Source organism: Daphnia pulicaria, chromosome 1 (genome assembly GCF_021234035.1).
Source record: "Daphnia pulicaria isolate SC F1-1A chromosome 1, SC_F0-13Bv2, whole genome shotgun sequence".
NCBI lineage: Eukaryota > Metazoa > Arthropoda > Branchiopoda > Diplostraca > Daphniidae > Daphnia > Daphnia pulicaria.
In genome coordinates, this window is record NC_060913.1 from 12,486,118 (window position 1) to 12,509,759 (window position 23,642).

Consider the following 23,642-nt stretch of genomic DNA (forward strand, 5'->3'; position numbering starts at 1 on the left):
TCCTTGCTGCCGCGTTATCTAAGAAGTAAATAGGTGCCGCTATATCCTTAAAGACGTTTTTTTTTTTCGACAAGCTGATTTTCGTAGAGCTTCAGAGTATATTTTTTGAAACAATTTTATATCGTCAGCTTTCCTTTGTTGGTGGACACGAATTTTCCGAAATCGATCGGGTTGATCTACAAGAAAATTAGAAATGCAAATTGTAATAATAAATAATAAGTTACCATTCCTTGAGCAGGAAATGAATTTGTATTGACGTTCGTTCGACGATACACATCAACGTGACATCACTGAAATTTTGTTGTGGTGTGTGGTCAGTATGTTATAAACTTATGAATGGACTATTTATATTTTTTGATGATTTGTTAATTATAACAGCATGTGAAAAATAGGTTGAAGACGAGCGATGGGAATCGATGAATGATATATCACGCTCGGACAATCAAGCGAGTTAACAGTTTGAAGTCAAGTCAGCAAGTTTTTTCCTATTGAGGCTTTTTGAGGGTTAATAGGTTATTTACCTAAGTTCCGTTTTCTTATCAAAGCACGAGAATGCGGTAAGACGATTGAGATCTACCGAGAGATTGGTGCAATTAAAGTCTATTCTAATAGGAAAGAACATGATTATTATTAGAAGGTTAGTTAGAAATTAGGCGGCGATCGCCTTTTGTGGTTAACTGAAACGTAGACATCGCACCAAGAGCTCACATCTATGCATCACTTGAAACACAGCATTTTTTAAATTCAAAAAGAAAATGTCAAAATGTAGACTAAAAATTGTGTTCTTTTTTATGTCTTTTTCCCGAGTGCGTATGATATATCATACGAATTAACGTTTGATGCATGGCTGAATAATATATTCAAGAGAAAAATAGAAAAAAAAAGCCGTGTAACAACGATCAGAATTAAAAGGAAAATTATTTCCATGCATTCTGTCATGCTATATCTCACATTTAAAAGAACCACCAAGTTACAGGGGACAAAAAAAGAAAACCCTAATTGGTAAACCACGCATAGAGAAACCCGAAAAAGGAGTACAACAACTGACCCAAACCAAAGCCCCAACTCACTTCTTCTTTTTGCGATTTTTCTTACTTTTACGGCCAGGACCAGAACCATCCTGGTCAAAAGAGGGAACAGTCACAATGTCCTCTTCATTAGAACTACTTTCACCGGCGCTTCTTGTCGCATCGGGAAAGAAGGCCACATCAACTGGCACTGAGCCACTGACAACTTCATCGCTGACAAAGAAACTGTAATCTTTGTCACCGCAATCCTGGTTGTCCTTGACCGTCGATGAATTGCGGTTAAGAGAGTCAATGGCGAATTTCGAGGGCATGGATGGTGATCGCAAGCACGTCTCGCTTTCTAGCTCAAAATCCAGAAGATCCTCGTCAATGTTGAGCGATGCCGGTGGGTTTGACGAGGAGACTGATGTTTGAGGCCAGTTTAGACGTTCATCATCCATGAAATAATGTGTTCGACGTTCACTGCCATCATCTTCTTCTGAACAAGGAAAACTTTTAATTCTATCAATTTTAATATGTATAGGGAAAGAAAAGATGTACCAGGAACATTCGATCCTACTAAAGGCATTTCTTGCATTGCGTCGGCTAAATTTTCTTTCAATTGCAGCTCCATTTCGACTTTGGGGACCATATCGGAAATAGAACTCTCGGAATCACAACGACGCGTGCCATAGCGTTCCCGTCCACAACCAGTCAAGAACCTCGGAGACTGTTCGTAACTACCTGTAAAACGCAAATAAGTACAGAATATTGCTGTGTTATTACATCAAGTTCAAATGTTATTTACTAGCTGATCCTTCGCCAGTAATCACAGGTAGTCCTTGAATTGGCATTTCATTCTTGTCTGGCATATTTACTGGGTTAGAACGAGCTGGACGAGTCAAAATATCTACTTCAGAGGCCTCTATTTCAGCAAGACTGTTTGAAAAAAAAAAAAATAACCAAATGATTGATGTTGTCACAAATTGAAAAATTGTACGTATAATACCTGGATGTGCTGTCACGTTTAAGAGTCTTAAATGTAAACTGAGGTCCCATCCAAAGTCTTCTGTGCGGCCCAGCATGCGTGTTGATTTCAACCTAACGATTCAATGCGGTTAAAGGAAATGGTAAGGTAAAAATTCAATAAGAAAAATCGAACTTACGTGTGCTAGCCAGGTTTCTTGCATCTCTTTGCCAGACAATGGGGCGCTAGTTGAAGGAGATTCAGTTTTATCGTCCGATTCAGGTCCGTTGGTGATTAGGGAAAGGATGTGTGATGCTAAAGGAGGTGGTAGATCTGCGGCATTGTAGAGCGGTCGATGTATAGGCCACTGGGCCAACGGCACAATGTCCAGCTCTATAGAGCTCTTGTCGCAAATCTTTTCGCGCGGTATCCCAGTCGCCAGCCGAGGTTCGAAGCCATATTCCACCAGGGCGCCATGGCACGACATCACATAGAGTGATTCAGCAGTACGTCGCTGAAGACGGTCACGATGGGCGGCCGAACCTCCGCCCACATTTAAAACGTGACCTGCGAGTGGGGCAGCTCCCCTTGGAGGAGCGAAACAGCAGGTGACCCGGACGACTCCCGTCCCGTCGTCCAACTCGGAGAACTTGCGAGAATTGGAAAGCCCAGGAGAGGCGGGAATGCCTCGATTTCCAGTAGCTCCACCCATGAAAGACGATCGCAGTTGTACGAGTGGGACAACAACTGTTGGATGAGGATAAGGTGGCAGTCGTGGATTGGGGTAGGGCAAGAGAGTCGTCGATTCCAACGGGCGACTATTATTAGGTGAACCGGAGAGTACGGGGCTACTGCGACCCGATGAAGGCGTGTCGTCCAAACCTGCACTACGATGGAATCGACTGAGTCTGTTGACCACTCGTGTTGAAGTATGCGTTCTCACACCCACCGACCCACCGTATGGACTGATTGGGAAAACGTGCGTCGTGCCACGCATCGTCGTTACGGCCACCCAACGCGAGTCGGTGGCAAAGGCCACGTCTTGTACTCGAGCCGTAGTGTCGCCACGATAGAGGGTGTACAAATGGTGGACGGCACTTTGCTTCGTACTACAAGGCGCTGGATGCAAGCGAAATATGTGAAAGTTGTGTCCCTGCTTGTCGGCTGTGAATAGTAGGGTCCCTGAAGGGTCAAACGCCAGGTAACTGATGGCCTGATTGGCGTGAGCAACAAAGTGCGCTACCACGCCATCAACGTCCTCCCGAAGATTGACTTCTCCGCGTGCCAAACCTTCCAGGTCGATGACAGTCACTACACCAGGCTGAGGGCCCTGTTGGGACGATGGCGATGCCGACGAAGAAATGTTTCTTTGACCAGTCAAAAATGTTTCACCAAATTCTCGGAGTCCTTTGGTCAAGCTCTTGGCAGCGTGGATGACGGTGGCTGTGTAAGACTGAATCCCTTCACCCTCGAAACCGCCGCCGCATCGGTGAATATTAATGAGTCGCTTCTCCGCATAGGCCAGCCAACGTGAACCCAAGGCGACTGGGTTTGAGTAAGGGCTGGAACTAGGTGGGTAGCAATGAGTCAGTACTACTTGATCCTCGAATGTAGTACTGCTGAAGACGGCCACCTTCTCGGGGAAGGTTACAACCACGGCGCGTCGATTGGCTAGTATATCCGCCACGGGGTTCTTGAAGCGAATAGTTTTGACTTGTTCTCCCGTTCGTAGCGAAAAGAATGCCACCGTATGGAGTTGGGAAGCAGGGCCAGTGCTTTCATTCATAGCTACAATCGGACGTTTGGCCGCGAAGAGATCTTCCGATATGTTCGAGACTGGATTGGGCAGTAGGCGAAACACTTTAACAGGTCCTGAATTCCACGAGAGAATCTCTTGAGCCTCTCCCGATGCTTGAATAGTCCATACCTAAATAGCGGGAAAATAATCCATGTTTCTAATTTGCATTGTTACTCGAACATGATGTGATTGTTACCTGAACTCCTGTGTTGTAGCCCAGTATGAGCAAGAGAGGTAGGTTGTTTTTGTGCAAAATGGAACTCTGCGAATGACAGTCCCCACAATCCATTTGCTCAATTTTAGCCCACAAGATAGGATCTGTTGCCTCCCCAGTAGGATGGCATCCTCCATAAGCCTTTTTATAATAAAACAGAGTTTGAGATTCCAGCAATGACATTTAAAAGAACAATATTTTTTGGTACCACCTGTGGGACAACTTCATGGATGAATCCAGCCATACTTTCCATGAAAGACTTTTCAGCAACAGATTCCGGCCTGAGAGTAAGCCCTATAGGCCTGCTCAAGCGCCGCTGTGGGGAATCACTCGAGGACATCTCTGATTACAAAGAAGAGACTGACTGTAAAATCGTTTCCGAGAGTTGAGAGTGTCTCTTCTACTCTCACTTTAAATTTATCCCAGAAAACCACCTAAAATTTAAAATCAAAGCTTCAAATGGAGAGTCCTAACTCACCCGTCAACATCAAATAGCAACAGTCAGAGAACGGTCGAGAAGTTTTAAGTGCGATAAGCAAACGAAGAGAGTAGGTCAATAGCAAAAGAACAACAAAGAAAAAGATTTGTTGACAGGGGCTATCCAAATGAGAATGATGAGGAGTAAATGTAACTAAGAGATGAAAATAAATAGGCCTTTAAAAACCAAGTGAAAACAAAGATCAAGTAAATATTTGAAATGTGTACCTGATTTTGGGCAGACTAGGTACGATCGCCCAAAAAACAACGAAGTATGATGATTTCACAGTCGATGACCTAAAGTTTACCTAGTTTTTCTACGACTTACGTCTGCAGCTTGTTTACGGGAAACAGCTGAGTCTGTTTTTCATTGTCCCTTTCAGGGCGTATGCAAGATTGGAAATGATGTAATTTTATTCATTTGAAATGAAGATAAAATCATTTTGAATTTACAGCTATTTATTTAAAATTAATATTGACCACAAATTTTACATTTTAAGTCAACTTTTATATTTAATTTCATTAATATTGTTAAATCCTTTCATGGATTGCGCGGAATTCATGAAGTGAGCACCATCTATCAACCATGTTGGGAATTTCTACGACCAAAGTGGTAGTTCAGTTGCTCACTGGATATTAGCGCTTCTTTCACTCTGTCGCCGTTCTTCACCCACAAGATACTGTCAAGTAAGTTGATAGAAACCATCGTCGAATCCTTATTTATATTAAGCATCTTTATTCGAAGCAAGATTTAGAACTTTTTATACATTTCGCTGAGTTGTTTTGTGTCGGTTGAAATAGAGCAACATAAATTTAAAGTTGTGTTGAAGGTGTTTTTTCTGGTTAAAGTGTGTGCAACGGACCGGTCATGACTTGGATAGTCACCTAGCTACTCTACATGTGTTGTGCAAAGCATTCTTATTAATTTTTTGTTTTCTCGTTTATAACAGAATGTTGATGCCAAAAAGGCACCGCGCTCTCATCTATGAATACCTCTTCAAGGAGGGAGTTCTTGTGGCTATGAAGGATACCCATCTCGCCAAGCACCCCGAAATCGATGTGCCTAACCTCCATGTCATGAAGGCACTTCAGGTGTGTTCTATTATCCCTATACATGTTTAAAGGAAATATTTCAAATTATTATTTGTATTTGCAGTCCCTGAAGTCTCGTGCTTATGTGACTGAACAGTTTGCTTGGCGCCACTACTACTGGTACCTTACCAATGAAGGTATCCAGTATTTGAGGGACTACTTGCATCTGCCCCCTGAGGTAAGTTCATGCTTCTGTCGATTGATGAATAGACATGATAACAAAACTGTCAATGCATTTTAGATTGTCCCAGCCACTTTGAAGCCCAAGAGGACTGAGTCTGCTCGTCCAAGAGCTGCTGCTGCTGCCAGGCCTGAAGCTTCCAAGATGTCAGAGGATCGTTCGGCTTACCGGCGTTCCGCTCCAGCTGGTGGTGACAAGAAGGCAGATGTTGGAGCTGGTGCCAACCCCAACTTGGAATTCGTAAGTTTATTAGTCCCTATCTGTCAGGTAACTTGTATTGATTCTGTATTATTATTTCCTTACAGAGAGGCGGATACGGACGCGGTCGTGGCTCAGCACCCCAATGAACGTGTAATTTTTGAGGAAGGTTGAATAAACTTATCCTTGACCAACACTTGTCATGTGTTACATTTTATTTCCAATTATTCCTGTTTCTTGAATGATTCTTTTGAAGTGTCTAATGATAAAACCCGAAATCGCGGTCGATATTTGAGCGAGAGAAACTCTTACGTGTTCGTTGTACGCGTGATGATCAAATTATCGGAAGTAAAAGGTAAGTTTGCGGTAAACACGGTTCACAACAAAGGTTGTCGCCAGAATTTTAAAAATGGGTTCCAAGTTGTGGCAACGACTGGTAGATGGCGTGGGTGTGTGGAAAATAATGCAAGAGGCGGGCCCGATGACGTCGCCCGTCAGGTAGCAGCACGAGCGCTGCGCAGTCGCCTGGCTGGTACCCTGCCTCTCGTCAGTCTTGAAATTCTTTGTGCATTTCTGGAATACCAACCCCAGTTCTCAGTCCCACCGTTCGCCGCCACGAAACAACCAACCCACGACTCTCCCACAACAATTTTTAGTTGGCGTATGTGAAATAAATAGTTATTTCGTCGAGTTTTTCGAGTGTGTTGGACGCCATTGCACAGGGGAATACGCCAAAGTGATCGCCATTGACTCGGTAAGTCGTCTCAAAGTGTGCACGTCGTGAGTTGAAGCGATTTTTCGAAAACGAGTGGCTGGAAACTATCGACCGACGCGACATACACAAGAGCCCGGGAAACCGTTGGCCAAAAAATCCCTCGCATACTTGGCGTGCCTCTCTGGTCTGTTGTATACTCCGGGGCTCTCTCATGTGTCCCCCTATCGGTGTGTCGTGCAGTCACCAACGGATGCTGCAACAAACGTTCGTTCGTTCGTTTCCTTTTTTTTCTCTCTCTTTTGGTCGTGTTGTTGTGTAATGTTTTTTTCCACTCCCCTTTGGAAAGAAAAACTGACCGACGTTACACACCACCACGTCTTTGTGTCTGATTGAGGAACCCTCCCCTCCAATTTTCGGCCGTGACATTTTTATTTTTTTCCTCTTTGACGCGCCATTTTTGTTGCCCTCGTGAATTTTGTTTTCCACCACCAAACGCATTTTTAACTAGAGACCAGGGTAGTTAAATAAAAGGAGGAAGGGAGAGAAAAGAAGAAAAAGGTCTTGGGGGGGTGTTTGTGTGTCCATATTTTAACCCCCTCTGAGGTTTTTGGGGGGGAGAAAAAACAGAAATGGAGGGAGAAAGATTTGATGTTATGATGATTATTCTTCTTCTTTTTGGGCAAAGAAAAGGGGTTGAACCAAGGCCACGACCTGTTGCTGGCCGACTGTTGAACATTTGGGGGCTCGAACGTGACCCGCGCCGGTGGCCATTGACCACCACCACCACTCGCCTTTTACTCGTCACACACACACACAAAATGTGGGGAGAAGGAAGAAAAACTTTTTTTACACGAAAAAGATTTGTTTAAAGTTTTTTTTTTACGATCTGGCGCTCCTTATAGTTGTTTTATCCAAAGACGTTCGTGCGTGAAAAAATATCAACCTCCTTGTTAATATGAAAAAATTGAGCAGCGTCGCCGTCGGCTTTTCGAAAGGGCGCATCTGGCGTCACGTTGTGAGGGGCTGGGCGCTGGTTTGAGCGGTTTAAATTTAGAATCACACACACACACAGTGTGTCTCTCTTATTTCGTATAGGCAGAAAAATTGTGACGTCATTTAGAAGACTCAAAAGCTCTAAAAGGTCGAACGGGATCAATAGACACACAAAACATACGAGTTTTCCATGTTCCGGAAATCGTTAAAAATTAAAAAATAAACAGGTTTTTTTTGTTGCTTATTTTAGATGTTTTAAAAAAGGAAAATGACAAAGGCAAGTTGACAAGAGATTCGTTTGATCTTTTCGTGTATAAAACAAAAGCGAGTCATATGCTCTTTTGAGCACCTGTTGTTTGATCATTTCCAACCACGCGCGAGATTTTTTTTTCTTTCATAGCGTCCATTTTTCCTGGTGAAAAATCACGTAGGAAATCTCTTATCAAATGATTACGACCGTCTGCACGTTATCAGCCAAAAAGTTTTATATATTTTTTTTTGATTTCCTTGTCTTGGATTTTTACGCTGATGTCACGCTCCTTATTTCCCGTGACGTCAAAGCGTTTGGGTCTAAAAATTCGTTTCTGCGATTGACCCTCACCAAAAAAAAAAATAATAATGTTTGCCCAATATTTACACATGGGGGAGATAAGGAGAGACCTTGATTGGTTCACGCTGATGATGAAATTGTCGAGTGAGGCTGGGTGCTGCTACCGGGCAGCAGCAGCAGCAGCAGCAGTGGAGCTACTCACGTCTCTCCTTTTTGTGTTCACCGGACTCTTTTTTAAGACGCCTCCAGCGGCGTCTCGTATTCCAATGACGTGTGGTGGTGGTGTGTAAATACGAGAATAGAACAAGAGACGTGCTCGGTTTTTTTCCTCTTATTACATCACATGCTGCATTTCTCCTCTAGACGAAAAAAAAAAATAGTTATAATATAATCTCGGGATGAATAATGTATCGTCCTAGTCTTCTTGATGGATATCGATCTCCGTTCTACTAGTCCTACAAGAGAAAAACACACTGGGGAAAAATCTTGTTTTGCGGATCTATCTTTTTTTTCTTCTTCTTAAGCGGATGGCGCCGTCCATCAGGTGTCCATACACAGCCGGACTGCACCCTCTCTCTCTTTTTCTTATTCTCTTTTTTATCGCTCTTTCGAAATCTTTTACCTGGAGGGAAAAGAAGAAGAAGAAGAGCTTTTTGGTTTGTTCCCCTTATGTGTCGTATATACTCGGGAAAAGAAGAAGAAGAGGGAGGTGGTCCACCTTGTCCAATTCAAGTAGAGAGCTGCAGGCGATGGCAGCAGCCAAAGAAGGGGGGAACGCCAGACGAAGTTCGAATCTTTTTTTCTCTTCTCTTCTGTGTCTTGTCTATATACCCACCCACTAACCTAACCGACCCTCCGACCGACCACCAGAGACCCTTTTTGTGTGTGTGTACCTGTACCTGTTGGGAAGCTGGAGGCTATCTCACCTTGACAGAGAGAACAGCAGCGTACCAGCAGCTCGTGTATTCAAATGCACCGTTTCTCTTTCTATTCTTTAATAACGTTGCGGGTCAAAAGACTTTTTTTTTTATTATTATTATTATATTTCTTTTTCCCAACCACCACAACCCAAAAAGCTTTTTTTTTTCTTTTTAAATAATAATCACACAACAAGTATTATAAATATATGATTTTTTCCTTTTTCTATTTAAAAAAAAAAAAAAAAAGACTTTTGTGATGGGGGTCAGATCCATCTATTGGAGCGACACACCAACTTTCGCACCCCCTCGCACTCACCCGGGCTCATCAAAAACCCAAATTTGTTTCGAATAAATTTCCGCGCTCCTAAAATGCTTTTATTGTAAGTTGATCGATTGGGACGGAATTAGAAATGATAAAACACAAAATCATTTGAAACCTGTTGGACAAGGATCGATGGATCACTGTGGGTCTTTCCCCCAAAGACCCTGGGCCAATCGAGGAAAAAAGAAAAAAAACCTGTCCAGAATGAGAGAAAAGAACAATGGCGCACACACACAACTTCTTTTTATTTAATCTCGATAAACTTCTTTTATATCAAAGAAACTCGTTTTCCTCCCTCACTAATCGGTCAGCATCATCTGGTGCAAGTGACCAGACGATGTGTGTTGTCGTCCATTTGTACCATTCGCCTTATTTTATTTATTTATTTATTTCGTTTTTTTTTAGAATTTGACAGAACCCCCCAAAATAAAACAAGCGGGAGTGTCTAAATAAGAAATGGGTATTCCGTGTGACCTATAGACAAAGTATTAGCGGTTGTGTTCCCTTTTATCATCCCCCCCCCCTTCTCCGAATTATAAAAAGATTTCTTCTTCTTCTGACGAAAATTGGAGACGGTTGTTTTTCTCGCTCCGATGGATTAAGAGATTGAGAGACTTTGCCTCCGGGAGGGTTTTCCTTCCTTTTTTTTTCTTCTTTTTACTACTACGTGATGGGCGACAATGAGCTGCGGATTGTATTGATATTGGAGAAAAAAAGAGGAACCTGAAACATCTTCCGGCGCTCCTTCTCTCTGTTCATTTGCTTCTCTCGTTTCCTTTTGGCTCATGTCGAAACAACACACACGGAACAACTAGTTAGCGGCCAAAAAATTGAAAAAGATGGGATACGCTTGATAGGCTCATTAAGCGAGCGACAAACACAAGAAGAAAGGAGGAGGACCTTATTGGTTCGAAGTTTTCCATCATCGAATCTTTTCTTTTCTATTCTTTCCCCCTTTGATGTGTCCCGTGGATTTCTTCACTAAAACTGGGTGGGTGGGGGGAAAAAAGGAGGTCATTGATCACATAGAAATTAAAAAGAAGAGGAAACCCTTTCGGTAGATTTTTTGGGGGTTGAAGAAAAAAGAAAACGTTGGGACTTTTGCTGCTGCTCATCAGAGCGCGTGTTAATCTTCGCATGTTTTCTACCTGTAGCAAGTTTCTTTCGAGTTGAACAATTCTGCAGAATGGTAACGGTGGGGGGAGAGACTTAGGGTTAAATATCGAGGGGGGTCTGCTGGATGTGCTGCTGGTGGGGGGAGAAAACTCGAATAGGAGGAGTTGGGTTATTTACCTGAGGGGGCGCCAAAATCTTCCTCTTCTTGTGTACAACAACTTCCCCCCTCCGGTTGTTGTTGAGGAGCTAGGAGCTGGGAGGGGAGCAAGTTTTTGGCCCATACAACAACTCCCCCCTCCCTCCTCTGCACGACTCCCTTCTCAACTGAATTCGATGAATTTCCATGTTTCAAAGTCTCTACTCTATTCTGTACGTATATAACATTCCTGGGCTTCTGTGTGTGTGTGTGTCTGCTATTCGCCGCTCTCTCTCCCATCTCCTGTGCAGTAGACAGTAGAGCGAAAAATAAAGGAGAGAACCCTCTCTCCGGACTGGTGCAGCAGCAGTCGTCGTAGTAGTAGCAGCGGAGTAGTAGTAGAGGGACGGACGGACGGGAATGGATGGGCAGGAAACATTTTTGAAATAGTCGAGTGGTGGCAGTGTCTCGGTGCTGTCGTCTTTTTCCATCCATCTCTACTCCCTCACGACGCTCTCTGCTCTTCTTCTTTTAGACCAACTACCTTCATTTAGTACACGTTCGTTGGCTATTGTTGTTGTGGTGGGGATGTTGTCGTGTTGTCTCTTTGCAGTGTTGCGGATGTGACCCTATCGGCAGAAAAAACCATTTCAAACCAAATATACCTGGTCGTGATTTTTTTAGTGTTTTTATATTTCAACAGTTTTATTTTAAAAGCCGAGAAGAGAGCAAGTGTGTGGCGAGTTGTTTGTCTGCCGATCGTGTTGTTGATTGTGTGGAATTCTTTTTGCGGTTGAAGAAGAGGAGAGCCCCGTTTTGTGGGGGCTGTGGATGAAGGATTCGTTTCGCATGTTCGCCCCACTAGCAGCAGCAGCCTGGCCTCTCGTCAGTCCCGGTAAAAACATCTAAAAAAAGAAACAAATTTGAGAAAAAAAACTATCCAATTTGGCGCGTCGTCTTAATTAGCATAGAATCGTGAAAAATCGGATGTTGTCGTGTGTGCCACCTCACCAATTAGCACCTTTCACCAGCCGTAGTTCCCCCTCCTGTCGACATACTACACAATCTTCTTCTTCTTCTTGTGTCTACATTTTTATTGTTATAAAAAGAAAGAAAACGGATCCTCCTAGTTTCCCGCCCAACGTCCGTTTGATTTTCTTAGTACCCCCTGTGTGCGGTCACACTATCGAATCATCAGTGGAAAAATAATAAAGGTGTTGCGTGTTGTTGTTGTTGTTGTTGTTGTTGGAAAAAAAGAAGAACGTTTCCATTCCAGCTCTTCCGGCCGCCACCGCCACCACCGCCTTTCTCGGAAAAAAAAGGCGCCAAGACAAAACAAACGAAATGGGAACTTTTATTTTATTTTGAGTTGGATGATGAAAAAACAGCCAACCACAGACACCCAAGGGGCATTGCAGCTCTTATGCAACAAGATAATGTTGCTCGTTCTCTGTGTGTGTGTGTGTGTGTAAGATAGCAATCAGGGCCGCCTGCTATGAAAAAAAAACCCCAAAAAACTGGTTGGTCGTACATGTTTAATCTATTCTTCAATTTCTGGGAATCGCCATGTTATTTTATATATCTACGTGTGGCAATGCAGCCCCGGATCCTTTGCACACACACATTTCGATACGTCTATTTCATTTCTACTTGGAAAAAAGGGGCCAGCTACTATTGGCCAGCTGTTGTTTTATACTCGGAAGGCCTAAAAGACAAAGATATTGGGCAATCCCTTTGCGTCATTCGAGTGAATCATCTTTTTCGACAGAGGGAAAACAAATTTTCTTATTTTGGTTTTTTTTAACGGTCCGTTTGAATAATGACACATCCGGTCATCTATCCTTGTGTATAGTACTCCCTTTTATTATTTTTCTTGAGCAACCTGTTTGGGTCTGCCTTTGTGTCATCAACGACGTTAGAGAGAGAAAGAGAGAGAGAAAAAAGGCTCTCTGACTGGCAGCTCAATCAGATCGGTTTTCTCTTTGATATTATGCAATCTCTCTCCCTTTTTTCTTTGAGAGGCCACTGCGATTTGTTCCGCTGCGTTGAACCTCTTTGCCCGTCTCTCTTCTCGGACCGGTCCGCCTTTTCCATGTCGGCGTCTAGTCGCTTCACAAAGTCGTCGTCGTCGTCGTATCTGTCCTGTCCGTTTATTTACATTTTTCCATCACACACACACACACATGGAAGAAGAAGAAAATATCTTCTTTTTTTTTTGGAAACAAGAAAAGGTAAAATGGAATGGAATCCAATCCGGAGAGCGCGCGCGCTCGACCGTTTCCGGGCGTCGCTCGGCCGACCGAAGTTGAAAGCCAAGTAGAATAGGAGGGGGGGGTGGACTTTGCGTCATCGCCCTCCCGACGACGGACGACGACGACGACTGACTGTTGTGTGTCTCGGGATAATGTCGACAGAACCTTTTGGCTTTGATGTCTGCGCAATTAGCCTTATCCTCGCAACCATTTTGTATTCGTTTGATGATGAACATCGTCAAAGAGTCTCCCCTCCTCTCCGGAAAAGAATGGCACGTGAAAAAATCGATAGAAAAATCAGAAAAGGAGTAGAAGTGGCTTATCTGCCACATCAAAGGAAATCGATTCAAAGGCCACCCTCATAATATATATATTTAGATGAATGGAAAAGAAATTATTTGTGATTGAATTTGAATTTTGTTCGTTGATAATAATAATAATTATTATTATTTTGTTGTGTGCACAGGTGAGGCGTGGGCGTTGAGCGGGGCCAAACTGACTTCTTCCTGGCAGCAGCAGCAACAGCAGCAGCAACAAAATCAACAGCCTTACGGTTCGGGAGCATCAGCTATTCCGGGTGGCCAACATCAACAACAACGTGGTGAGCCAACAACATTGTCCAGCACGATTGGCAACAGCAGGACGGACGCCGCCGTGGATCACAACAACATGGCCGGCGAGTTACCACTCTCGCCTGAAGATCTCTCCAGCGATGTATGATTTATTCTTTAATATGATTTTTATACAAAAAAAGTTGATTTAACCTCCAACAAAATGTGGATTCATTAGGACGAAAAAGATTTGGCGTCGGCCGACGCCGAGGGCGTTTGGAGTCCCGACATTGAGCAAAGCTTCCAAGAGGCTTTGGCCATTTATCCGCCTTGCGGCAGACGGAAAATCATCCTCTCTGACGAAGGGAAGATGTACGGTAAGTTTGATCGAATCAACTGGCAACGTTTCCATTTTATTTTATTTTTTTCGGTGGAGGGGGATATTATTTCCTCTCTGCGTGCATGATATCACTCTCTCTCTCTCTCTCCTTTATCTCTCATCTAACTGGATTTTGGCTCCCACTCTCTCCTTCCCCCCCCACCGCCACCACCACCCGCTCCACGGTCGTTTGAAATCTCATCATCAATGCAGGGACACGCTCCACTAAACTTTGGCCTTTCAAACAAAATTTGAAACCCGAAATGTTGCGCTAGACAACATTTGGACAAGTTCAACAATTGGGAGAAATAAATCGAATTTGACTAGTACTACTCCACTACCCCAGAAGGGGGATGGCAGGAAAGTCCAGCGAAGGCTACAAACGGCATCGGATGTCGACGTATGTCGGGATTGCGGTGACGCTTGCGCAATGGATGCGTCTATCTTTTGCCACACACTACTACTACTACTAGACCCTATCAGGGGCTGGGGCCGGTATGGTGGTAAAAGAGGAAGCCCTAGCGGCGGTGGCGGCGGCGGCCGAGAGTTGCCTCACAAGGAGCCGCACCTGGCTTTTGTTTTTTGAACTACTACACCTCCTCACCTCTTTTCGCCATTGTTTTTTGGGTTGTTGTTGTTATTTTTTCTTCACGGAAATCTGGGAGGGGTTTCCTCCTCCGTTTTCACAGTCCACTGAACCCTGTCGACACACTCACAGAGACTCGAAGTGTTTGGAGTTGTTGTTTTTCAATTTGTTTTTGGGCTGTGTGTCGCTTTTTCGAGTTTTGGGGCGGTGCCTTATGACTCATCAGGATGAGATTGGAGGAGCGAAAATTGACTGGCTAAAGAAGAAGAGAAGCTGACTAGAGTCTCCGGTTGTCATGCAGACGCTAATCTTTGGACCCTAGCAGACGATAGCTCCGTTTGAGTAGAGAGAGAGAAACGAAACAATGCTTTTAACGGTCGAATAAAAAGAGTAAGAAAGAAGAAAATGGATAGACAGTCAGAAAAGATTGACATTGATCTTGTGTGTAGTCGAGAAATGCAACCCGTGCGCTCTCGCGTCTCGTGAATGCGGACGTGACTGGCCCATGTCGCCAACGACGGACGGCGGCGTCTCTCAAAAACCTGAAAGGGTTGGCACGCTGGAATCAACAACACAACCCGAAATCTAAGAAAAAGAAAAGAAAAATTGGAATAAAAAAGTTTAGACTTTGGGCAAGGAGGAATTCGCTCGACGCAACCGAGGAATGTCTCTTTTTTCTTATTCTTCTTCTTATTATTATCAAAATCTGGACTTTCATTTCTTCTCTTTCAAAATTCTCCGTTTTTAAAATTCCAGCAGCAGTAGCTCGATATGCTTTTGTTTCAGACGTTCTAACTACCGAAGGGGGGCGAGTTGTTTTTAGTGGCAGATTATTCCAACTCGATTTTTTGGCGCAATCTCGAGCCAATCCCGACAGACACGCAATGGACCGACCATGACACATAGGTTCTCTCTTTCGTGTGTGTGTGTGTGGCTGGGCAAAAAAAAAAGTCTAAGGAGGGGGGGGGGGGTTGCAGCAACTCTTTCCAAGTTTCCTACTTTGACATTGATGGAGCTTTTTTCTTTTAGTCTATTCTCCTGGACGTCCTTTTCTTTTTGTTTTGTTTATTTTTGTCAAAACAAGGAGCCCAGGAGAGGACCTTGAAGTGAGGGGGGGGGGACCTGCTCCTTAAACTAGAAACTAAGACGACGTCCTTTTTTATTTTCGGTAGCTGAGGAGGAGGTACTTGTGCCGGGTAGTATTCTTTTCTCTCTTCTGAACCGGAAACCACGTGTGACTCGGCGAAAAAATTGGAGAGCATAAAGTGCCTGGTCCGGCTCAGATTCGAAATGCGAGAGTCCACTCTGGCACAGGTAAAATGACAGTCTAGGGGAGAGACTTTTGCGGTTAGGTTCAAGAGGATGAAATCGGGTGATGCATTCTGTCGAAATGTAGAGACACACACACAGTACAACAACAACAACTCACATTTCCAGGTCATTTTCATCAAATTGAATCCCCTTTTTTAAAGAAGAAGCAGCTAGGGCAACGACGAGACTGCAGGAGAGAGAATAAAAGATGGGAGAAAGTTATGCACCCGCTTCCAATTCCGCATCTGTTTGTGATGCGAGCGCTCCCCCCTTGTTCCTCTGTCTCTCTTGACTACCACCCCCACCTTTTCTACTATATTCCGGACGTTCAGCTATGTCGGGAATGTGCAATTAGTGAGGCCAAGTTTCCGTCTCTCTCTGTGTGCGTTAGGGAGAGCACAGAGCCATGAGCTCTTCCTTGACAACGACTATCTCTCCTCTGCTCTGCTCTTTCTTCTTCTTCTTTTTCTTCTTCTTTTGGGGTTCTCTCTCTCTGTCTGTCTGTGGGGGCTGTTGCATCGTCCAATTTCCGTCTCTCTCCGACATTCCACCAACTCTCTTGCTCGTCGTAGTACATCGAGAGACAATTTTCAGAACGACCAAGAGCGAGGAGGGGTGGAAACCGGATGGAACAGACATATAGAAAGAGAGAAGAATCTTTATGTAATAATATATATTTAGATATTATTAACTTTACTCTCTCTCTCTCTTTCTGGCTGGCTGTCTACTTGGATAGAAGAGTCTCTGTGTGTCTGTGTAGAGCCAGGAGTTTTTAAAGGCGTGTGCGTGGGGGGGTCTTGTGTATACACACACGCGCACGCACGTCTACATGTATTTATACCACCAACAATCCGCCGAGAATCTGGCGAGGACTGGTTTGTTTCCAACCGTCTTCCTCTTTTTTCGCTCCTGGTCGTCGTCGTCCGAAACAACTTTTTTTTTCCCCCAACCGCACACGAGCGGCTCACATTTCGCCTACCGTTTCGAAAATAAACTCTCGACACCCAAACGAAAAACGAACGGGGGGCGACCGGAGAACCAAGAGAACCCCGGGCCAAAAACGAAATAATCTTTCCAAACAACAACAATCAGAAAAAAGATATCCCCTCCTATTTCTTCTTCTTGGCCAATAATCCACCAACTTGTTTCTTTTTTAAAATTCCGATTGTCCAGACGATTAAAATGTGCCATTCGCCATCTGATTGACAGGTCGCAACGAACTCATTGCCCGTTACATCAAGTTGAGGACGGGCAAGACGCGGACGAGAAAACAAGTCAGTTCGCACATCCAGGTCCTGGCCAGACGGAAATTGCGTGAAATTCAATCGAAAATCAAGGTAAACTAAACATTCAAATTCAATGGACACATTTTTAATTCCCCCCCCCCCCCCATTATTTCATTTTCTGTGCTCGGTGTTAAATTGTTTTTGAACATTTTTGACTTGTGTTTGTTCCCTTGTTCTAAATAGAATGCCTCCAAAGATGAAGTCCTCCGCCTCTACGGTTCTGTGGCCCAGGTTAGTTGTATTTTATTTCCTTGTTATCTTTTCTCTCTTTCTTGTTTTTTTTCGTCACTTTCTGTGACTACGACAACACCAACAACAAAACTTCTTCAACGACGCAAGTTGTTCTCTCTCTCCCCCCTCGTTTCGGATGGTTTGTGTGGGTGTGTTTTCCCCCGTTGAGTTGTTGACTTGTGTTTTATTTTTCCAGTGTGTCCTTTTTCTTTCTGTGTCAACAACACACAAGTTATCGTATAACTCGACCAGGTCATAGGGTACGCTCCAAAGTTTATAGAAGAGACTTATGCTAATCTTCAGTTACTCTGTGCAAAAAGACAATGGAACGGAACTTGACTTTTTCTCTTCTTTTTTCGGTTGTCAAGGATCAGGCCACCAAGGAGAAAACGTTGCAAAACATGTCCAGCATGTCCAGCGCCCAAATTGTCTCGGCCAGTTCACTGCACAACAACAAGACGGGCCTGTCGGGACTGGGACTACCCGCCCCCGTCTCCTACCCACCGCCGGTAGTACATATTATAATTCCTTCCATGTGTTTTTGTGAATTTTTTTCTCCTCCGTCTTATCGTGGCGGCCCAAATATTGACATTTTAATGACTCCCCTTTTGTTTCTTTGTTTTGTGTTTTCATTTTGGCCAAATATTTTGTTATCGCAGTTTTGGCAGCCTGGTCTCCAACCTGGACCCTCTCAAGAGTAAGATTCGTGATTCATTCCGTCGCGCTGGCAATTGTTTGCTCATTTTTGGCTGTTTGTTTTGTTTTTATTTTTCAGTGTCAAGCCGTTCGCACAATCACATTACGCAGTTGGCGCCAGTCCTTCTGCGAATAACAAATCAGGAACGTCGAATGGTGGGACAGGTTCATCCGCCGCCGGGAGCGGCGGGTCGGCCGAAATGGCCGGCCTCCTGGCGCCTTCATCGGCTACACCCAACAACAACGCACCTTCGTCTTCATCGGCGGCCTCAGTGACGACGGTGGCCACGACGGCCGGTCTCACCCCTCCAGCTCCACCCCCGCCATGGGAAGGACGGGCCATCGCCACCCACAAGTTGCGGCTGGTCGAGTTCTCGGCCTTCCTCGAGCAGCAACGCGATCCCGATACGGTACGTTCGTTGTCGTAACGCGATCTTCTCGACTGATACGCCCAAGCAGCGCATTTCTAACATTTCTTTTGGCTCAGATTGTCATTTTTCTTCTTTTCTTTCTTCTCCTCGACGGAATTTTTGTGTCTTTTACCTTGACTCTATTTCTGCCTGGATGCATTTTCTTAATTTTTTATCACATTTTTTTCTAAACAGTACCACAAACATTTGTTTGTGCAAATTGGAGGCGCCACCAGTTACTCGGACCCCATGTTAGAGGTATAAAATTCAATTTCATTGGTGGATTGATTGGGAGGAGTTTTAATTATTTTTCTGGTTGAATTAGGCGGTTGATATCCGGCAGATCTACGACAAATTCCCCGAGAAAAAGGGCGGCCTCAAGGAGCTCTTCGACAAGGGTCCGCAGAACGCCTTTTTCCTGGTGAAATTCTGGGCCGATTTGAGCACCAACATCACGGAGGACGTGGGGGCCTTTTACGCCGTGACGTCTCAGTACGAGAGCAACGAGAACATGACCATCACGTGCTCGACCAAGGTCTGCTCCTTTGGCAAGCAGGTCGTCGAGAAGGTGGAAACGGAGTACGCCCGCTTCGAGAACGGCCGCTTCGTCTACCGCATCCACCGGTCGCCCATGTGCGAGTACATGATCAACTTTATCCACAAGCTCAAACACTTGCCAGAAAAGTACATGATGAACAGCGTCCTCGAGAACTTTACCATCTTGCAGGTTGGTGTTCAGTCACGCTTCATCTTCACGTTGAACTTTTTCCCTATTTGATTGTTTCTTTATTTCTTTTTCTTGTTTTATTCACGACACGGCAGGTGGTGACGAATCGAGACACGCAAGAGACGCTCCAGTGCGTGGCCTACGTTTTCGAAGTGTCCACGTCGGAGCACGGCGCCCAGCACCACATCTACCGGTTGGTGAAAGATTGACCCGACACCACCACCCGCCAGCAGAGTGAGGCCGTCATCACTTCAAGCAGATGCTTTTAGTGTTGGTTTTCTTACTTTTTGAAATCAGAGGAGAAAGAAAGAAAAAGGAAGTTATCAAAGAAGAAAGAAAAAGACGATTCTAAATATATATATACATTGCGATGTGTGTGTGTGATACGCCATGGCAGCAAAAATAAGATGGAAGAGGAGCCAAGAGAAGACAGACAACCCCCGGGCATCTTTTGATTTATATATTATTATATATAAATATATATATCCCCCCCCCCCTCTCCCGTTTTCTTCTTCCGTACGGTTGCAGCTATTTTCCGAGTTCTACTTTTTGATTTCAAAAAAACAAACAAAACAAAACTGGTTTTCTTTTGTTGCAAGAGATGGAACTCTTTTTTTGTTTTTTCAATTGTGGGGAGGGGGAGGTCTGTTTTTGTGGGTAGTACACCCGTGTCCAATACCAAGGCGATATCAAATCTCTTGTCTCCCTTTAATGTAATTTTTTTTTTTTTTTAAATCACACACATACGCCCATATTTTTTGGGAGGGTCTTTCTGTTTCAATTTTTATCTTTGGTGATTTCTCTCGGTACGTGTCCCGGAATTTTAGCGAAATTTTTAGTTGAATTTTCCTCGAAAACGGGAGATGGCGAGTGAAAATTGAACAGATTATGTGTTGTGTGTAGCAATTTTTTTAAAATTATTATTATTGGAATAATCAGGGGCGGATTATTTCGTTGGGGCGATGAAAACCAATCAGTGGCGGCTTATTGTCTGTAATTCTTTTTCGTAGGTGGGATTTAAAAATTTTTGTTTTGTCCCTTTCCGTCGAAACATTTTTTTAAGCGGAAAGAAATCAAGTTGTTCTGTTTTTTGTTTTGTTTACTTTTTTTTCTCACCCCTTTTTAATTGTTTTTTATGTTCTATATTTTGGGAATGATCGACAATACCAGATCTCAATTAGATGACGTTAAACAAAACAACAAAAAAAAGTAACATGTGTAAAATGATATAATAATAATAACTTTTTCTGTGTGTGTGTGTGTGTGTGTGGCGTGTGCATCTCTCTTCCCCCCCTTCTATCTTATTTCTTTATATTTCAATATCATATTTTTAATAGACATATTATCAATGGGAGGAGGAGGAGGGGAACCCGTCCTCTTTTCTTCACGAGATTGCGTGCGGCTGCTATTTAGAAATAATTCGTGAGTGTGTGTGTGTGTGTGTCCCTAATTTTTTTTTCATCTTTATTTCCCGTGCCAAGAGACTCGATTTTTTTATTCTTTTTCAAAGAACAACATCCGCCTCTTCCGCAAATCGTTACTCTACCTTTTGAAAAACAAAAAAATAACATTTCAAAAATATAGAAAATCGCGCCATATCGGTACTGCCATATCAAATCCCTGAAACTATTGAAAAATTGTCCTTTTTCCCGCCCTTGTCATTTTGACGCGTTCAAATTTATCGAAAAGAATGAATTGATTTTGTTCCTCTTTTAAAAAAAAAACAACAATTAAGCAGATCACATTCACACACTTAATTCGTCATCATCACCCTTTATTTTTTTTTTGAAAGTACAGTATGTATTGTTTGTTCAGCAACATACAGTGCCTTGGCCCGGTTTAATTCTTCTTCATTCAAAAAAGAAATTTTCAATTTATTCTCATCAATCCCACCAACTCGATCGTGGTCTCTACTCGGCTAAAACCACGTTTTTCTTTTGATTTTTCTAAATTTCATTTTTTTGTGTTGAGGCATAATCTATGCAAATTCTTGGAAATCAATTGAAGCAAAGAAAAATGCTATTTTCTTAATTTCTCCCCCCCCCCACTTCCACAAAAATAATGGCAATGTCTTCCGATCCAAGTTTTTTTTTTCTCTTCCCATTTGGCTCGTCGGAAGTAATTTTTTTAAATTCCTTTTAATTATTTTTATTTTGATGTAATTAAGGATGTGTATACTCCTCTCATGTGATCCCCCTCGTCTCTTTCGTGTGTCAGTGTGTGTGTATTTTTTTAATATTTCGAATATTATTTTCTATGACGTAAAACAAAAATTTGATGTGTTAAATTCCAACGGCCATCTAATACTTAAAAAAACAAAACAATTTTGGGGGGGAATTTACGACAATCAAACGCGAAATGAGAGAAAAACCAACGCTGCTAAAGAGACTGCTGAATCAAACCAAAATAATATCAATCGTTTCCATATCAGACGTCTTTCTTTTTTTAAAAAACAATTTACTATCCAACACACACACACACACACACATTGGCATGAAAAACAAAAGAATTATTATTATTTTTTAAACCTCTAATCCATTCTATGGTTCTCTCTTCCCTCTATATTAACCTATCATTATGTGCGTGTGACTGTCTTGTTCTTGTGCTGCTGCCCGTCTCTCATGAAGAAAAAATTCAAAAATTCAAAACAAAAAACTTGAAAAAAAAAAGAAAATCTTCAAAAAACAAAATTGTGAAATGTACAGTTTTACCATGATTTTTGAATGTGTGTGTGTGTGTGTATGTGGTGAAATTATGTCGACGCAAAATGTGTCCGATGATGTCAGTATAAAACGGAAACAGAAAAAATATGAAAGAAATGTCTTGAAAATGGCGTCTTTTATTATTTATTCAAATTTTATCATTTTTTGGGGGGAAGGAGGGGGGGAGCAAAGCGGAAGAGAATGATACAATAAGAGAGTAGGAGAGAGATATAGTTTGGACATATTGAAAAATTCTTCCGCCGCACGATGTCAACAGAAAGGGACTGGGGTAGAAAAATTATTAATTGCGTCGGTCGAGTTCAAACGTCTCGAGCGAAACAAAAAAAAAAAGAAAAAAAAGTAGAAAAGTTGGTTTCCGTTTGTATCCATCATTCCAGCCTTGGCATTCCTATACCGAGCTGCTGTGTGTCTATGTAGTATAGAGAGATGGAATGTTGCGTTTCGATTGAAAGGATCTTATATATTTTTTACCTCGAAATTTTGTTTCGTCAATTCTTATATACTACAGCGCGGAGAGAAAGGAAAGACAATTAAACTTTTGCATTTCGGAGACATGGGAAAAACAAAAAGAGAAAAAATGGAAGCATTCCAACCTCCTCCTCCTCTCGACTTGTTCCATTGTCCATGAGAAAAAATGTCTGTGTGACTTCCATATCGAAGAAGAAAAAATAGAAATCCCGCTTCTTTCTCAAATGTGACATTCCCTGCGTGTTTGATATTTTCCCGTTCAATGTGATCCCCGGATAGCCGGAGCGTTCGGACGAAAAAGAAATGTATCGGGACAGACGCACACATTTTTATTTTTTTGTTTTTTTGTTTTTTTGTTTTTACCCGCTGTATGTTATATACTTACGGAATGTCATTTCTGATTTTCTCTCTGTTTTTACCTTCCTCAAGGAAAATCCCGCCGCCGCCGCCGCCGATGGATGTGATGGTGCATAACTTGGAACAAAACAACCAGAGATTTTTCAAATTGTGTATGTATTCTAAGATGTAAACTTCAATGAATTTCAAAGAAACGTGACCGGATTATATGCGGCATCTTTATATTCAGAAATAAAAAGGAAGACCCACAACAACAACCAAGAAATTGTGAACGTGAAAATGGCGAACGTGACTGCGATACAATTTTTTCGACACACACACACACACACATCCAAGAAGAAGAAGAACTTTGATAGATCCTTAAGCCCCGGAATCCGCCGCTGCTATACACTGCACGTTTTTATTCCAGAGAGTTATTTTTTTGTTTTAACCAAATAATAATCATCAGCTTGGCAACTGGATACACCTTCCATCAGTGTCTCTATCTTTTGAGAATGAAAATAAAACCCCCCTCCAAAAAAGAAAAAACAAGTTATTTTTGATTTATTTATTTCCCGGGCGAACCGTTTAGTCGCATGCAAATTCGGATCGGGAACTATTGGAAATGGATCGCCTTTTATTTATTTGAACCACGAGGAAAATTTATGCATAAGGCATCGGGTGTCGAGTGAACGTCATTTATTACTCCATCATTGACGCCCCTCTGGCGCACAACACAATATATACCAAAAAGGCGAAGGAGATGAGGAGATCCCGGGAACCGATGATTGGAAAATTGCATGAGGTTCTATTGAATGCCTTCATTAAGGTGGTGTGGTCAGAGTTTCACCTTTTCGGTTCCTACCTGCGCCACAACAAACACCGCGCATCCATCAAGTTTGATGACGCGAACCAAATGGCTCCCCGTTTTCTGTTCTCTTCTCGGCAGGTATCGATTCCCTTTCTTGAGCTTCCGTATGTCTACGTATTTTCAAATCAA

At 42.9% G+C, this 23,642-nt stretch overlaps 4 protein-coding genes across 10 annotated transcripts in view; 2 read left to right on the top strand and 2 right to left on the bottom strand.

Moving 5' to 3' along the window:
* The window catches only part of LOC124332025 (structural maintenance of chromosomes protein 2-like), a 324,380-nt gene that overhangs the window by 66,414 nt on the left and 234,324 nt on the right, over positions 1-23,642 (bottom strand). The window lies entirely within an intron of this gene.
* On the bottom strand, positions 776-4,825 carry LOC124332439 (breast carcinoma-amplified sequence 3 homolog). 4 transcript variants are annotated; one of them, XM_046788885.1, is made up of 9 exons: positions 4,692-4,825; positions 4,465-4,617; positions 4,198-4,328; positions 3,969-4,127; positions 2,174-3,901; positions 2,017-2,108; positions 1,816-1,946; positions 1,569-1,751; positions 776-1,503 (listed from the first exon to the last, which is right to left on the bottom strand). In XM_046788885.1, the coding sequence occupies exons 2-9, from the start codon at positions 4,472-4,474 to the stop codon at positions 1,067-1,069; spliced, it is 2,871 nt and encodes a 956-aa protein (XP_046644841.1). In that variant the 5' UTR covers positions 4,475-4,617; positions 4,692-4,825; the 3' UTR covers positions 776-1,066. The 4 variants fall into 4 exon arrangements, with proteins under 4 accessions (XP_046644841.1, XP_046644840.1, XP_046644843.1 ...); XM_046788884.1 differs by having other exon boundaries at positions 776-1,506; XM_046788887.1 differs by lacking the exon at positions 4,465-4,617 and having other exon boundaries at positions 776-1,506.
* On the top strand, positions 5,041-6,130 carry LOC124337082 (40S ribosomal protein S10-like). The gene is made up of 5 exons (XM_046791128.1): positions 5,041-5,150; positions 5,414-5,555; positions 5,620-5,733; positions 5,797-5,976; positions 6,042-6,130. The coding sequence occupies exons 2-5, from the start codon at positions 5,415-5,417 to the stop codon at positions 6,081-6,083; spliced, it is 477 nt and encodes a 158-aa protein (XP_046647084.1). The 5' UTR covers positions 5,041-5,150; position 5,414; the 3' UTR covers positions 6,084-6,130.
* On the top strand, positions 6,480-21,792 carry LOC124334080 (transcriptional enhancer factor TEF-1-like). 4 transcript variants are annotated; one of them, XM_046789022.1, is made up of 11 exons: positions 6,480-6,688; positions 13,405-13,652; positions 13,728-13,866; positions 16,975-17,102; positions 17,235-17,282; positions 17,651-17,791; positions 17,942-17,979; positions 18,058-18,388; positions 18,584-18,646; positions 18,714-19,115; positions 19,211-21,792. In XM_046789022.1, the coding sequence occupies exons 2-11, from the start codon at positions 13,608-13,610 to the stop codon at positions 19,322-19,324; spliced, it is 1,449 nt and encodes a 482-aa protein (XP_046644978.1). In that variant the 5' UTR covers positions 6,480-6,688; positions 13,405-13,607; the 3' UTR covers positions 19,325-21,792. The 4 variants fall into 4 exon arrangements, with proteins under 4 accessions (XP_046644978.1, XP_046644979.1, XP_046644977.1 ...); XM_046789023.1 differs by lacking the exon at positions 6,480-6,688 and adding an exon at positions 6,890-6,913; XM_046789020.1 differs by lacking the exon at positions 6,480-6,688 and adding an exon at positions 10,503-11,581.